We start from the raw sequence: 15,412 nt of genomic DNA, 5'->3' as shown, positions 1-15,412 counted from the left end.
AAAGATGCTGGTTAAAATGTCTGTGTTGGAGCTAGCATAGCAGAGTAGGTTAAGCCTCCACCTCTAGTACTAGCATCCCATTTGGGCACTGGTTCAAGTCCTGGCCGCTCAATTTCAAATCCAGCTCACTGTTAATGCACAAGAGAAAGCAGTGGAGGATGGACTAAGTGCTTAGACCCCTGCACCCAGGTGGGAGACCTGGAATATGTTCCTGGCTCCTAATCTTGGCCTGGCCCAGCGTCAGCTGTTCTGGTCATTTTTGGAGTGAACCAGCATTAGAAGATCTCTCTCTTTCTCCCCCCCCCCCCCCCCCCGTATCCTCTGTCTCTGTAACTCTGCCTTTCAGATGAGCGTTTGAAAAAAATAGGATGCCTGTGTTCCTTGTTGGAGTGCCTGGGTTTGAGTCCTGGCTCTGTGTGCTGATTCCAGCTTCCTGCTAATGTGCACCTTAAGAGACAACAGGCAGTGACTCAAATAATGTGATTCCTGGAACCCACAAGGAAAGGCATGAATTGCTTGATAACCCTTGGCTCCGGCAGAGGCCAGTGCAAGCTGCCAAAGACATTTGGAGCATGAACATGCGGATAGGAACATGTTCTCTCCATCTCTGCTCCTGCCTCTGTCTGTCTCTCTCTGCCTCGTAAACAAAATGCAAAGTTTTAAAAACCAGAAATGATAGAATTAAAATCTTCGTAATTAGAAGACGTGTCTTCATATTAAAATTTCCCATTAGAATAAACAATTCTCCACTGAAAATTATCATCATGTAATTTCAGACACAGCACAAAGAGAATTTGTAGACAAACTATAAATCAGCTTTGGGGGAAGAATAAAAGCATTTTTAGATGGCCTTAGAAGTCACTTGATATTAGTAAATGAAATATTTGGAAGAATAAGAATTAGAAAATAATGAAAGGTGAGGAGGGATATTTTCCTCTCAATTCCTGCATATTTCCCAGTAATTCCAGAATGAATGGATGTGCATAGTTTAAGAATTAGAAAAACAAGTTTGATTTATTTGACATTAAAATTATGTTATTTTGGGGGACATGCACACATTTGTGATGCCACTTCAAGGTAACTAACTATTTCCTCATCATTCTTTAATGGTTAAACACTAAAAAAATCCTTTCTTTCCCCTTTTTAATTTTACTTGTATAAGCTACGTTTGACACATTCTACAGCACGTGTTTAGAAGCAGACAACTATCACATTGCTGTGATCTGTAGAGCAGCAGAACTTCTTTTTCCTGCCTGTGACTTAGTGCCCCTTGAGCAACTTTCTCCACACCCTCCTCAGCTTCTGGTAACCCTCAACTTACATAAGAACGTGATTTTAGATTCTAGACATGAGATCATGCAGTACTTGCCTTTCTGTGCCTGGATTTAATTTATTTAAGCATGCAAGTCCTTGCTGTCACATAGTTGATGGCATAATGGAGAAACAGATACTAATCAAATGGCTATGATAACAAACACAAAATTACGAAGTGGTTATTATTCTGAAGGAAAATTACATAATTTTCTGTGAGTGAATGATTTAGGAATTTGACTTAGATTGAGGAATCAGAGAAAGCATCTGTGGAAAAAAATTCCACTTTAATGCGCTTTGAAGCAGTATCAATGACAGGCAAATGAAGCAATGTGATATGACCCTGGAGAGGGACCAAGAATCAAAATAATCAGGGCCTCCTATCCCTTGGTGGAAAGTTTTGACACTATGCTAATGACAACCTCCGACAAGTTTTGGAGCAGAGGATACTACAGTCAAATCTGAATTGCAAAAAAAAATATTGCACCAGTTTTCTGGTGGGTAAGAGGCTTGGAAGGGAAAATGACCAGAAGTGGGGAGACCATAAAGAAGTCATTTCAGTGGCTCAGACAAGACTTAATTGCAGCTTGCATTAAGATGGTGGTATTAGTGAGAGTAAAAACTGTAGTGGAAAGTTTTGAGAGCCAAATTAAGAGACAAATATACCCTTGCAATTGATTATGTGGGAGCTGAACATATGGCTAGGTGGGTTAATTCCATTGCCATGGTTGGTGTTGTATTGGTTATAGGAGTTGAGGATTTGTGCCAAGAATAACTTATTTGTGTAATTGAATGAAAAATGATGCCATTCACCTAGAAGAGGATGAGGTGAAAAAACTGTAAACTTTGCTTTGGAAATGTTGATTTTGTGAGATATCTAGGTGGAGATGTTGAAAAAGTGATTTGCTGTACAAATGTAGTTTCAGGAAAGGTCAGTCAAGATAAAGAGAAATGCTGTGCTGTTAACTTTGACCAAAAAAAAAAAAATCCCAATTTACCGTGTGCAGTTGGCATTGTACAGAAATTAAAAGCCATATTGATCTAGAAATGTTAAACTTAAGTTTTCCCATTTGTGCAGGTGTAACACACTCTATTAAATATGTAAGGTCTTATCTATGTGGGTTTGATTACAGAACTAATAAAGTATTCTCTAAATAATGAATAAAGAAAAAGAGAAATGACTGGTCTGAACATTACAAGAACAAAACCTAGAAAGATGTTGGCTTACAGTTCAAGAGGAGGGAGTTTCAAGAAGAAATGCCCAATTATTACCTAGGCACAAATTGTTGCTTTGATAATCCCAGTTTCCTTGGTCCACTTGTTTACAATGCTTTATCTCTTACCTATAGCTCTGGATTTTTTTTTTTTTTTTGCAGGTCTGATTGGATGCCACAGGAAACAAGTCTATTGGCATGTGATTGGAATGGGCACTGCTCCTGAAGTGCATTCAATATTCCTCGAAGGTCATACATTTCTTGTGAGGAATCATCGCCAGGCCTCCTTGGAGATCTCACCGATAACCTTCCTCACTGCTCAGACACTCCTAATGGATCTTGGACAGTTTTTACTTTTTTGTCATATCTCTTCACACCAACATGGTACTCTCTTGAATCTTAAAAATAAGTATTGTAAAAAAAATAAGTATTGTAAAATATCTAGTTCCATTTTTAATGGAATTCACTGGAAATGTACAAGAATATAGTGTGTTGCAGAGGATGCCTTTTATAGAATGAGATTCTATGTTGGGTGTCAGAGGTTATTAGTATTCATAGTGATAATGGATTTATAGTTAAATGCCTCTGATAAAGGAAAGCAGATAAAAAAATCTATGAAGGCGGAGACTTCAGGTTGCAGTTGGAGAAGTGTTCTATGAGGAAGCTAGTGCAAAAAGAACACTGCCTGTGCTGCAGCCATGAGAGCTTCAGGACATCAGTAATGACACCCAGACAGCTGAAATGTTCTGTAACTGCATGGTAGGAGCCAAGAGGCACCAGGGGAATTAAGAGATGGTGAATATGGGGAGAAGAAACAGATCATTTCACTCTCATTTATCTTCTTGTGTATTTATTCTACTAACTCTTTAACATTTCTTTTTTTCCCATTTTTTTGTTATTCTCATTTTATGATACAGTTCCATAGGCCCTGGGATTTCCCTTACCTCCTTCTCAGGTCCCCTCCCCCACAGACCTCTCCCATATCATTACAACAGCATAGTTCCTCATAAACAATCATAAGTCCATCACTGTGGGCATGGACAATGGCAGAGTCCAGCATCCCATTGTCAAGACACATCCAACAGTTTCACTGGGAGTTCATCCTCGATCCAGAAGTAGAGATGCACACTGTACCATACCCTCACATCTGGACATGTCAGTCTCCACTCCATAATCACTATAAATCCCTCCAAGTGAAAAGCCACAAAGCAAAATCAACAACAGAAAAACAGAAATTTCTCAAATCGATCTAATCTCTCTCTTTGCTCTTCTGTTATGGTCGTTGAAGGCTGTCTTAGCCAAAGTCTGATGTTATACCAGAATATGACAGATAGGGTCGTTTAGAATGAACATAAATGTATTGGTTCACTGTTCCGAAGGCTGTGAGGTCCAATATTAAGGATCCGGTAAGGCTTTCTTGCTATGTCATGACATACAGAAAGGCAAACACAGTCAAGAAAAACAAAAAGCCCACCCGCAAGATAAAAATATGATTTTATCGTTTTTTCAATCTGTAAAATATTTGTGGGACTTTGTCAAGACATGAAGGAACAAATGTCAAACTGGATAAGAATGGCCCTAGAAATATGAACAGAAAGCTGCCGCAGTAACAAAATCCTGACTACTTGTCGTTGTCCAATTTCAGCCTGATAAATTTTAAAAAGTTATTGTTTGCTTGGTTTTCATCTTTTAACAGCATATCTCCACGGATTAAAATTCTCTTTTTTTTTTTCAGAAAAAAGTGCTTCATATATTTTGGCCTTAGACAAAATCTCTCATTTAAAAATTATATCATTTAAAATTTTTAGTTGACACACAATTTGTGCATGTTTCTATGGGGTATATGAAATATTTCAACAGATACACAACATTAAACCAAAGCACGCGGCTGTTATTTCCATGACAGTCTTTATTTCTATCCATATTGAATTATGTGCAAGGATTGGTTGCTTGTTATTCCCCAAGTCCTCCTTGTTCTTCACAATCCAGTTATCAGGTCTCACATCTTACATGTGTGACAGCTCTTCCAAAGGCTCATTTATTATGTTTTTAATGAAAAAATTATACACGAATCTCAAAATTGTTTACACAAAAATGTTTATTTTTATTTCATTTGCCACAAAAACCAGGAGTGGACCCAGGTTGAAACTAGGAACTGGGAAATCCACCCAGGTCTTCCAAGAATCCCAAACAGTTCACCTGCTGCCTCGGAGGGTATGCATTAGCAAGGAAGTGTAAGGAAGTAAAAGAAGCAAAACTTTGAACCAAGTTGTCAAATATAGAAAGCAGGCATCCTGAGCAATTTGATTACTTATACCAAATGCCTGCCCAGAAACTTATTTTTAATGCTATTTTCCATGAACTCTTTGAAGTACCTTCATATCTGGTGTTCAAAATAGCCCTAGGATATAGATAGGCAATGGATTATTATAACCTACATGAAAAAGAGACTAAGAATGTTAAATAGACTTGTCATAGGTTTCCAAATTAGTCACAGCTGCTTATTCCCCTAAAATACATAGATTAAAAAAGTTATGCTTTCATGTATTTGTAAAATTATAATGTGTCTTGAAATTTATACCAACTAATATCTTTCCCGATAGGACGTTATTATATCAGTGATTTGCATTACAATTCAATCAAGTAAAGACAGAAATCATTAGGAGAATCTGGGGACGGGGTGCTAACTTAGGTTACATTCCCTAGTGTTGAAGATAAGTAATTCTTTAAGTCTCCTGGTTTATAAATTTAGGTGTGGAAGAGCAATAGACTTAAAGCCAAGCAGAAATGAAATATTCTAGTGTATTATGAAGGCAAATGAAATGTTATGAAGACCACCAAAGCCAATTTAGAAATTGGGAAGTCTGTCTTTATTAGCCAGTTAGCGACTGCCCCCACTGAGGACAGGTCTGAAGGAGACAGTCCTGAGTTGTCGTTGTAGTGAGCTTTCAAAGGGAAAGCCCACATCCTGGTGGCCTTGATGCTGGCAAGCAAGCAAGGATACAGAAGCTACAATAAGCAGGTTAGAGCCAAGAGGAGCAATTCTGTAGTTACAGTTACAGTTGAACTTCTTAGAAGTTGCTTCCACTTTTCCTAGGGCTCAGTTCCCAGGACCTGGTTCCTCCTTAGAGGAAGAGGGTCAGTCTAACCCAACTGGCTACTGTTGAATGAACTCCATAATTTTTCACCCTGTCACAGAACAAGATCTGAAAAGAATGAAGCATGCATGGAGAAGAATCAGGCAGAGGGGAATAAATCCACACAACATGATGACAAGAAGTGGTATTGGTGTGGAAAGGAGAGCACTTAGGAGAAAACCTTGCAGGTCAAATAAGAGAAACAAGTCAGAAATGGACACCTTGAGATCTGATTATCATTTATTGCCTTTGTCTATATTCCTGAGGAACGATGTTTTGTTGTTATTTTTTACTACTTGCTGAATTTCTTTTTTTTTTTTTTAAAGATTTATTATTATTGGAAAGCCGGATATACAGAGAGGAGGAGAGACAGAGAGGAAGATCTTCCGTCCAATGATTCACTCCCCAAGTGAGCCGCAACGGGCCAGTGCTGTGCCGATCCGATGCCGGGAACCAGGAACCTCCTCCGGGTCTCCCACGCGGGTGCAGGGTCCCAAAGCTTTGGGCCGTCCTTGACTGCTTTCCCAGGCCACAAGCAGGGAGCTGGATGGGAAGTGGAGCTGCCGGGATTAGAACCGGCGCCCATATGGGATCCCGGGGCTTTCAAGGCGAGGACTTTAGCCGCTAGGCCATGCTGCCGGGCCCTGAATTTCTTATTTAGTGGAAAGTTAAACTTGTGATTATAAAGTAATTTGAAAGTATGTAATTGCAAAAATTCAAAGGAAAATAAGAAAGGACGAGAAGATAGGGTAGGAGAAAGGATAGGGTGGGAAATACTATGTTCTTAAAATAATGTATATGAAACGTATGGAATTTGCTCCCTTCATATAAAGTTTTAGAATTTAAAACAAAATAAAAACAGAATCAAGTACAGAAGTTTAGCTTTAGTTTGTGTGATTCCAGGTGGCATGGAAGCTTATGTCAAAGTTCACACTTGTCCAGAGGAACCCCAACTGCAGATGAAAAGTCACAAGGAAGAGGAATATTATAACAGTAAGGATTCTGAAATGCACGTGTTCACGTTTGATGATGACAACTCTGCTTCCTTTATCCAAATCCGTTCATTTGCCAAGAAGCATCCAAAAACTTGGATACATTACATTGCTGCTGAAGAGGTGGACTGGGACTATGCTCCTTCAGTTCCTACACCTGATGACAGGTAAGAGCCTGGCACTATCTCTTCCCATTACTCAAAAGGTTCTTCTGAGTTATTCAAACCAGCAAATCCATAAGCCATATTTAATGATATGCACAATTGTGAAATAAAATGGCAAGGGTTTTGATAGTATTAGAGATTAACATATCTGAAGATACACATCAGCAATGCATTTTCTCACCCCTGCCTTCGATCAAACCAGATCAGCTATTTTACTGCTTGCTTTTATTCTACTTAGATTTCCATTTAAATGTCTCAACTTTTTATCTCTCATATAGAAGTTATCAAAGTCAGTATTTGAACAACGGTCCTCAACAGATTGGTAGGAAATACAGAAAAGTCCGATTTATGCCATATACAGATGAAACATTCAAGACTCATGAAACTGTGCAATATGAATCAGGAATCTTGGGACCTTTACTTTATGGGGAAGTTGGAGACACGCTGTTGGTAAGTTGTTGGACTCATCTGACATTGGCTAAGAAGAAAAAGCCTGAAATATAAAAATTATTTTAAAAGATTTATTTATACTTATTGAAAAGGTACAGAGAGAAGGAAACACAGAGAAAGATCTTGCATCAGCCAGAGCTGAGCCGACCCAAAGCCAGGAGCCAGGAACTTCTTCTAGGTGCAGGGTCCCAAGGCTTTGGGCCGCCCTCCACTGCTTTCCCAGGCTACAGGAGGGAGCTGGATGGGAAGCGGGGCTGCTAGGACACAAATGAGCATCCAAAAGGGATCCAGGCACATGCAAGATGAGCATTTAGCTTCTAAATCATCATGCCAGACCCAGCTTTTTGAGTTTTAAAACACCAAATAACTCAACCGTGTCCCCAAAACACATAACCTTTTAAAATGTTGATGGCAATTTTTTAAAACTATTAATGTATTTGGGGAATAAATCAGTGGAGGGGGCCCGGCAGCATGGCCTAGCGGCTAAAGTCCTCGCCTTGAACGCCCCGGGATCCCATATGGGCGCTGGTTCTAATCCCGGCAGCTCCACTTCCCATCCAGCTCCCTGCTTGTGGCCTGGGAAAGCAGTGGAGGACGGCCCAATGCATTGGGACACTGCACCCGCGTGGGAGACCCGGAAGAGGTTCCAGGTTCCCGGCATCGGATCAGCGCGCACCGACCCGTTGCAGCTCACTTGGGGAGTGAATCATTGGACGGAAGATCTTCCTCTCTGTCTCTCCTCCTCTCTGTATATCTGACTTTGTAATAAAACTAAATAAATCTTTTTTAAAAAGTAAATCAGTGGAGGAAGAATCTGTCTCTCTTTTCTCTCTTTCAAATAAATAAATATATCAACATTTAACACATGAATGCATACAATAAAAAACATTAGTGCTATGTATTAAGCCACCACTGCTAAAATATTTACGCTGCAACTTTTTTTCAGAAAATATTTGCTGATCCATGACCTAGGGTCCTTATAATGTATCATAGTTAATGGAGAGTGGATCAAATAAATACAGTGTTATTTTCTTCATAAGAAATTTTGAGATCAAAGGTTGCGCACATCAATAGCTGCTCTCAAAAATGCCATGCAGGGTTCTCACATGTGGAGTTTTGCTAGATATAAGACAATTCTTTCCCTTTTCCCACACTAGTCTCAATAACACATATTATAAATCTTTAGAAAGTTCTCCAACTTTCTAAGCAAAATATTTACGTGTTCCCATCTGTCTTTCCTGGTTAGCTGTAAAATTGTTTGTCGGTTATTTGTATGATTCCCTTTATATTTCTCAAAGGCCTTTATACATTATGGATATTGGCACATTGCCATTTATCCTCAAAATATTTTTCTCAATTTGGTACTTGTATTTTAACTTCGTTGGTCCTAACAATATTTTTCATTTTTATCTAGTCAAGATCTTGTTGCATATATTTTTATGATTTTTTTAGTTTTGCTTTATTTATTTGAAAGATAAAGTGACAGAAAGAGAAGGAAAGAGAAAGAGAGATCTCCCATCCAATGGCTCACTCTCCAAAGTGAAACCAGGAACCTAGAGCTTCTTCTAGTTCTCCCATGTGAACGGCAGAGGCCCAAGCAATTGGGTCATCTTCCAGTGCTTTCTGAAGCACATTGGCAGGGAGCCGGATCAGATGTTGAGCAGCTGGGTCTTGAACTGGTGTCTATATGGGATGCTGGAGTTTTCAGTGGCAGCTTGGCCTGTTTTACTACAATATTAAAACTTGACATTCTGAATTTATTCTTCATTATAAGGTTTATTTATTTGAAAGGCAGAGTTACAAAGAGGAACAGATGGACAGACAGAGGGAGAGAGGGAGAGAGATCTTCCATCCACTGCTTTACTTCCCAAATGGCTGCAATAACCGGGGCTGAGCCAAGCTGAAGCCAGGAGTCAGGAGATTTCTCCAGGTCTCCCATGTAGATGCAGGGGCTCAAGCACTCTGTTCATCTTCAGTGGCTTTCCCAGGAACATTAGCAGGGAGCTGGATCAGAAGTGGAAAAGCCAGGACTCGAGCCAGCACCAATATGGGATGCTGGCATTGCAGGTGGAGGTCTAATCCAGTATACCACAATGCTGACCCTTGACATAAGGCATTGAAAAATGGAAAATATCCTTAAAGGTATATTGTTGAGCAATTTTACAGAAATAATAAATACTTTGAATTTTATGCAGGCTTTACTTCCTGGAAACTTTTGGTTTTCCAGAGATAAGCCACAATTTTCTGACTGATCCCAGTTGCTCTAGGACCTGATTTTGATCTCATTTGTACTTTCAGATTATATTTAAGAATCAAGCAACTCGACCATACAACATCTACCCTCATGGAATCACTGATGTGAGTCCTTTGCACTCAGGGAAGTTGCCAAAAGGTAACTATTCCTAATGACGTTCAACTAACACAATGCAACCGATACAAGTGTCCTAAAATCTTGAGGCGTTGGCATTTCAAGTCAGTATTTTCTCTGAATATAATTTCTAGCTGCCTCCATATTTTTGATAAGTAATATCTTTTTTGCATTTTTAAAGGTTAAGGTTAACATTTTTAGCATTTTGCCACATGCACTTCAAATGCAGAAATTATGTATGTCCACATATATCATCAAGATAAGAGATTTATTATCTTATAGATAGCATAAATCAGTGATAACAATATTTATAATAATATACCAAATAATAGGACAGCCAAGCAATTTGTATGATCTATTTATATTAGCTTGCACGTATAAGAGGAAATATGTGATACTTGGATTTTTTAATCTGGTTTATTTAATCTAGCATGATGTTCTCTAATTCCAACAATTTTATTGAAAATTTCAAGATTTCATTCTTTTTATGGCTGAGTAATATTTGATCATCTACACACCACATTTTCCTCATTAGGTGACAGACATCTAGGTTGATTACATATCCTTTATTGTGAATTGAGCTGCTGTAAACATAGGAGTGCGGATACCTCTTTATATGGTGATTTAACTTGCATTGATATGTTCCTAGGTGTGGGATGGTTGGGTCAGATAGAAGTATTGTTAGTTTTGAGGAATCTCCTTACTGTTTTCCAAAACTGTTGCACTAACTTACATCCTCATCAACAGTGCATTGCTGTTCCTTTTCTCTACAAATTCACCTTCATTTGTGATTTTTTTAAGAGATTTGTTTTAATTGGAAAATCAGATTTACAGGAAGAAGGAGATACAAAGAAAGATCTTCCATCTGCTGGCTCACTCCATAAGTGTCTGTAATGGTTGCAGCTGAGCTAATCTGAATCCAGGAGCCAGGAGCTTCTTCTGGGTCTCCCACATGGCTGCAGGGTCCCAAGGCTTTGGGCCGTCCTCCACTGCTTTCCCAGGCCACAAGCAGGGAGCTGGATAGGAAGCAGGGCACTGTGATTAGAACCAGTGCCCATATGGGATCCTGGCACATGCAAAGCGAGGACTTTAGTCAGTAGGCTACCACTCTGTTTCCCATTTGTGATTTTTAAATTTTTGGATAATAGCCACTGCAATTGGAGTGAGGTGATAGTTACCTCATTGTGGTTTTTATTTGCATTGTCCTTGTGGCTAGTGATCTTGAGCATTTTTTTCATGTGTCTGTAGCCATTTGTACTTCTTCCTTTGAAAAATGTCTATTCATATTCTCTGCTCATTTCTTAATTTTGTTGTTTTATTGTTGAGTTTCTTGAGCCCCTTTCACATTCTGTGTATCAATCCTTTATCAGACACATAATTTGCGAATAGTTTCTCTCATTCTGTCTGTTGTCTCTTCATTTTGTTAATTGTTTTCTTTGCTGTGCAAAAGTTTCTTAGCTTGATGTAGTCCCATTTGTCTATTTTTGCTTTTACAATCTGCACTTTTGGAGGCTTATGAAAGGTATTTTCCTAGGTCAGTGACTTGTATTACTTTCCTTAAACTTTCCTCTGGCAGTTTGACTGTTTCGGATCTTAGGCTTAGCTCTTTGATCCGTTTTGATTTGTTTGTTTTTGTTTTTGCCTTAAAGTGTAAGGCAGGAGTGTTGTCTCCATCTTCTATATTTGGACATCTGATTAGTTGAAGAGACTGTTCTTTCTGCTGTGAATGATCTTAGCTCACTTGTCAAAGATTATGTGATTGTGGCTGCATGGGTTTTATTTTTTTTTCTGGGGTCTCTATTCTGTTCCAGTAGCCCACATTTCCAATTTTATGCCAATACCATGCCATCTAAGTGAGAACAGTCATGTAATATGACTTGAATTCTGGTGTTGTGATGCTCCCAGCTTTGTTTTTACAGTTTGAGGTTTCTTTAAGATGCTTTTTCATAATATTTTTACTTCCATATGAATTCTAGGGTTTTTAAAACTTTTTGTATTTAATGTCATTGGACTTTTGATGGGAAATGTATTAAATCTAAAAATTGCTTTAGGTAAAATGGGTATTTTGTAACATTAATTTTTCCATTCCATGAATGTGAAATTTGGTGTCTTTTCCCTTTTTGTTAATTGTAGAGCTCTTTTACATCCCTAGTTAACTTTATTAAAGGTATTTTTAAAGATAATTATTTTAATTTTTGATGATTATTACATAGTTGATTAGGGCACAAAGTGTAAAGGAAGGTGGGTGAGACCATTATTTCCACATTCTCTTTTTTTTCCTTCTTGCTTATGGGGAAAGGACGGAAATAAGGGGAGAAGCCACAGCCAGCCTCCCAACAGCCTCCATATCCGGGGATGGGGGACAGCCACCCAATGCCATCCCAGGGTCCCCAACGTGGGGCAAGCTTGAGGGTTCTGCTCAAGAGGTTTTGATAGTTCAACATTTCTGAATTATTGCTGATTTCGCCACTCCAAGCATGATAAAATCTCTCTGGAATCCACTGGCTGACATACTCCACCTTAGAGTCTCCGTTTGCCCAGATTTTCACTGCCAATGCTTGGCTGGGGTAGTTGATCAATTTGTTCTGTCCTCTGTCCTCTGAAGTAGTGCCAGGTGTGCTCTGCGGTCTCCAGTGTGCTGCCATATCCTCCATGTGCACCTGGCTATGCTGTCCATTGCTCCATCTAAACCACTGAGGAGGCCCAGCTCTGACACATGCACTCCACGGTCAGACCATGGAACCTGCAATTCTCTCCATGGTTGGGGTTCGGAGTCCAGCAAGTCAGTTGGGAGGATCCCCAAAGAAACTTTATCTGAGGTGATCCCAGACCTGATTCTTGTGTGCGTTTGCCAGTACAGGATCTGGCACAGTCTGTCACCCAAATCAGCCTATGCACACACTGGTGGTTGCAATTGCTGGGTCAGTTCTGTCTCCAGCCTCATGTTTCACGCAAACCAATAGGTGTTGCAGCACAGCCTGATCCTGCCAACCACACATTCAGCCCTCACACAAACCAGTGAGAGCTGTAGCCTTGTCAGAGTAACCCGAAATAACCCCCACCAGGCCCGCCCCCTGCCCTGGTTTCCATGCTTGCCAATATGTACAGCAGACTGGTCCATTCTGTCCCATATTCCATTCAGCTCTCATACATGTCAATGGACATTGAAGCCTAGTTCAATCCAACCAGCCCCATTATCCAGCAAACATACGTGCCAGCAGGTGCCACTCTTTTATTCAAGGTATTTTAAATGTTTTCCAGTTATTGTGAAAGGGATTGTTCTCATAAATTCTTTCTCTACTGGATCATTGTTATTATATAAGAATGCCAATGATTTTCTGTTAATTTTGTATCCTACAACTTCGCTGAGTTCTTATCAGATATAATATTCTATTAACAGATTTTTTTAGTTCTCCTATATTAAAAATATTATGTGATGTGCAAATAGGATTAATTTTAACTTCATTTTTCCAATTTATATACTCTTGAGAGTTCTTCATTTTACTTTCTGGCTTTGCCTAAAACTTCCAGGATTATATTTTATAAAGTAATGAGAGCAGACATTGTCTAGTTCCAGGTACTAGTGAAAATGCTTCCAGATTCTCCCCATTCATTACTACATTGTCTGTGGGGCTTGTTTTGTGTTGGCTTTATTGTACTGCAGTATGTACCTTCTACATCCAATACTTAAAAGATTTTTTGTCATGAAAGAATTTTGAATCTTTTCAAAAATGCTTTCTTTGCATCCATTGAGACAATTGTATGGTTTTTATCCTTCATTTTGGACCCACTTCCAGTGTTGGAAAAAAATGTGTTAATCTTAAATTTAAAATGGGTAAAATTTCAATTTCCAATTGCTGGTAAATCCTTGTCACAATAACAACATTACTGTTAACAAAGAAAATCTTACAAATTAAATTTAGCAGCTTTTTTTTGAACAAAGAGACAACATTGTACCTTAGCACATGTGCATGCTATAACCAGATAATAGGAAATGGCAAACATAAATAACCTGATTGACTATAGTCAGCATTTGCCTTATATGGTCATATTTTCACATCAGATTCTAATGGGCTGGAGACTTGGCTGCTTTGATTGACTGAGATTCTATTTGTTACAAGGATGTACTTTCTTTTTTTTTAATGCCTAGATTTTTTAATTTTATTTTATTTTATTTTTATTCATTGATTACATTGTATTATGTGATACAGTTTCGTTGGAACTGGGAATCACCCCAAGGATGTACTTTCATATTAGGTTACACTCTACTTATGTCTAGATTAGGGTACAGTTTACGATGTCTGAAAATACCTGGGAGCCAAACTTAATATATGTATTAAGCTTCAAGAAAATCTTAATTTGATTTAATATTACCAACATGCAGCTTGTTATACTCTGACTGAACTGTTTGTTGGTTTGGATGTGGATAGGTATAAAACATTTGAAGGATTTGCCAATTCTGCCAGGAGAAATATTCAAATATAAATGGAAAGTGACCACAGAAGATGGACCAACTAAATCAGATCCTCGGTGCCTGACAAGATATTATTCTAGTCTCATCAATCCAGACAGAGATCTAGCCTCAGGACTCATTGGTCCTCTCCTCATATGCTACAAAGAATCTGTAGATCAGAGAGGAAATCAGGTATGTTCTTCCATTTCTAAGTGCTGAATTTGAAGCTGAAATCTGAAGGAGATGCATATGAACCACCATACAATTTCAATCATCTCTCAATGTTTGTGTCTCCCCATAGCCAACAGAAGATAACATAGTCTACACTATAGGTAATTAAGGGAATTAAGCCTGGTCCTGCTCAGCTGCTACTGATTTTGAATTTGTTATAATAAACTTATCTGCTAGATTTTGAGACTGAAAGTTGTTCTATAGTACTCATTTTCAGTCTTGGGTTTAGCTCTCTCTAGTTGATCCTGTCTAGTTTCACATTACCACCTATTTCTAGGCGACCGACAGCAGGGAACTGGATGGGAAGTGAACCATCTGGGATACAAACCGGTGCCCATATGGCTAGCCCCAGTTTTCTCTAGCTTTGTTATTGGATTCCTGCTTTTTTATTTTTTTATAGTTTGGTAGCATTGTGGAAGGGCAATTGCCACATGTTAGTTTAGGAAAGGCATCAGTCATATTTAAATAATTACCAGCATGGTGGCTCAAATAACTAATCCTCCACCTACAAGCACTAGGATCCCATATGGGTGCCAGTTTATGTCCCGGCTGCTCCACTTCTGATCAGCTCCCTATTAATGGCCTAGAAAAGTAGGGTCCTTGGGACCCTGCACCCATGTGGAAAACCCAGAAGAAGCTGCTGGCTCCTGGATTCAGATTAGCCATTGCAGCCATTTGGGCAGTGAACCGGCAGATGGAACATCTTTTTGTCTCTCCTGTCTGTAACTCTGCTTTTAAATAAAAATAAATAAATCTTTCAAAAGAATTGAGACCCCCCCCACTTCCAGCCCTGGTATATGCCATAATAATCCTAAGAATAAATGGAAGTAAGTGTTCATGTCATCACTTCTATTGTGAACAACAAGTTCCTACTTTAAGATATATGTAATGTTCCTTTACATTATTATTATTATTTTTACTCAGAAAGGGGCAGAGAGAGAGAAACACTCCCCATCTGCTGGTCACTAAACGCCTTCAACAGCATCTGAGATCGCAATCCAGATTACCAATTGGGTAGTAGGGACCCCTAGTACTTGAGCTGTCACCTGCCGCACGTCCCAGGGCACACAGTAACAGGTAGCTGAAGTAGGG

At 39.0% G+C, this 15,412-nt stretch overlaps 2 protein-coding genes across 2 annotated transcripts in view; one reads left to right on the top strand and one right to left on the bottom strand.

Annotated features, from left to right (window-relative positions):
* The window catches only part of F8 (coagulation factor VIII), a 113,228-nt gene that overhangs the window by 46,137 nt on the left and 51,679 nt on the right, over positions 1–15,412 (top strand). Inside the window, exons 7-11 of the mRNA XM_058659188.1 lie at positions 2,688–2,909; positions 6,566–6,821; positions 7,097–7,268; positions 9,567–9,660; positions 14,067–14,281. Of these exons, the coding sequence (XP_058515171.1) occupies positions 2,688–2,909; positions 6,566–6,821; positions 7,097–7,268; positions 9,567–9,660; positions 14,067–14,281 (959 nt within the window). The remainder of the gene's footprint in view (positions 1–2,687; positions 2,910–6,565; positions 6,822–7,096; positions 7,269–9,566; positions 9,661–14,066; positions 14,282–15,412) is intronic.
* DKC1 (dyskerin pseudouridine synthase 1) overlaps positions 12,265–15,412 on the bottom strand; it is a 129,190-nt gene continuing 126,042 nt past the window's right edge. Inside the window, exon 16 of the transcript XR_009244516.1 lies at positions 12,265–12,275. The gene's annotated coding sequence lies outside the window, so the exon portion shown is untranslated. The remainder of the gene's footprint in view (positions 12,276–15,412) is intronic.

This window comes from Ochotona princeps, chromosome X, assembly GCF_030435755.1.
Source record: "Ochotona princeps isolate mOchPri1 chromosome X, mOchPri1.hap1, whole genome shotgun sequence".
Lineage (NCBI taxonomy): Eukaryota > Metazoa > Chordata > Mammalia > Lagomorpha > Ochotonidae > Ochotona > Ochotona princeps.
This window is presented reverse-complemented; position numbering and strand designations above follow the sequence as displayed.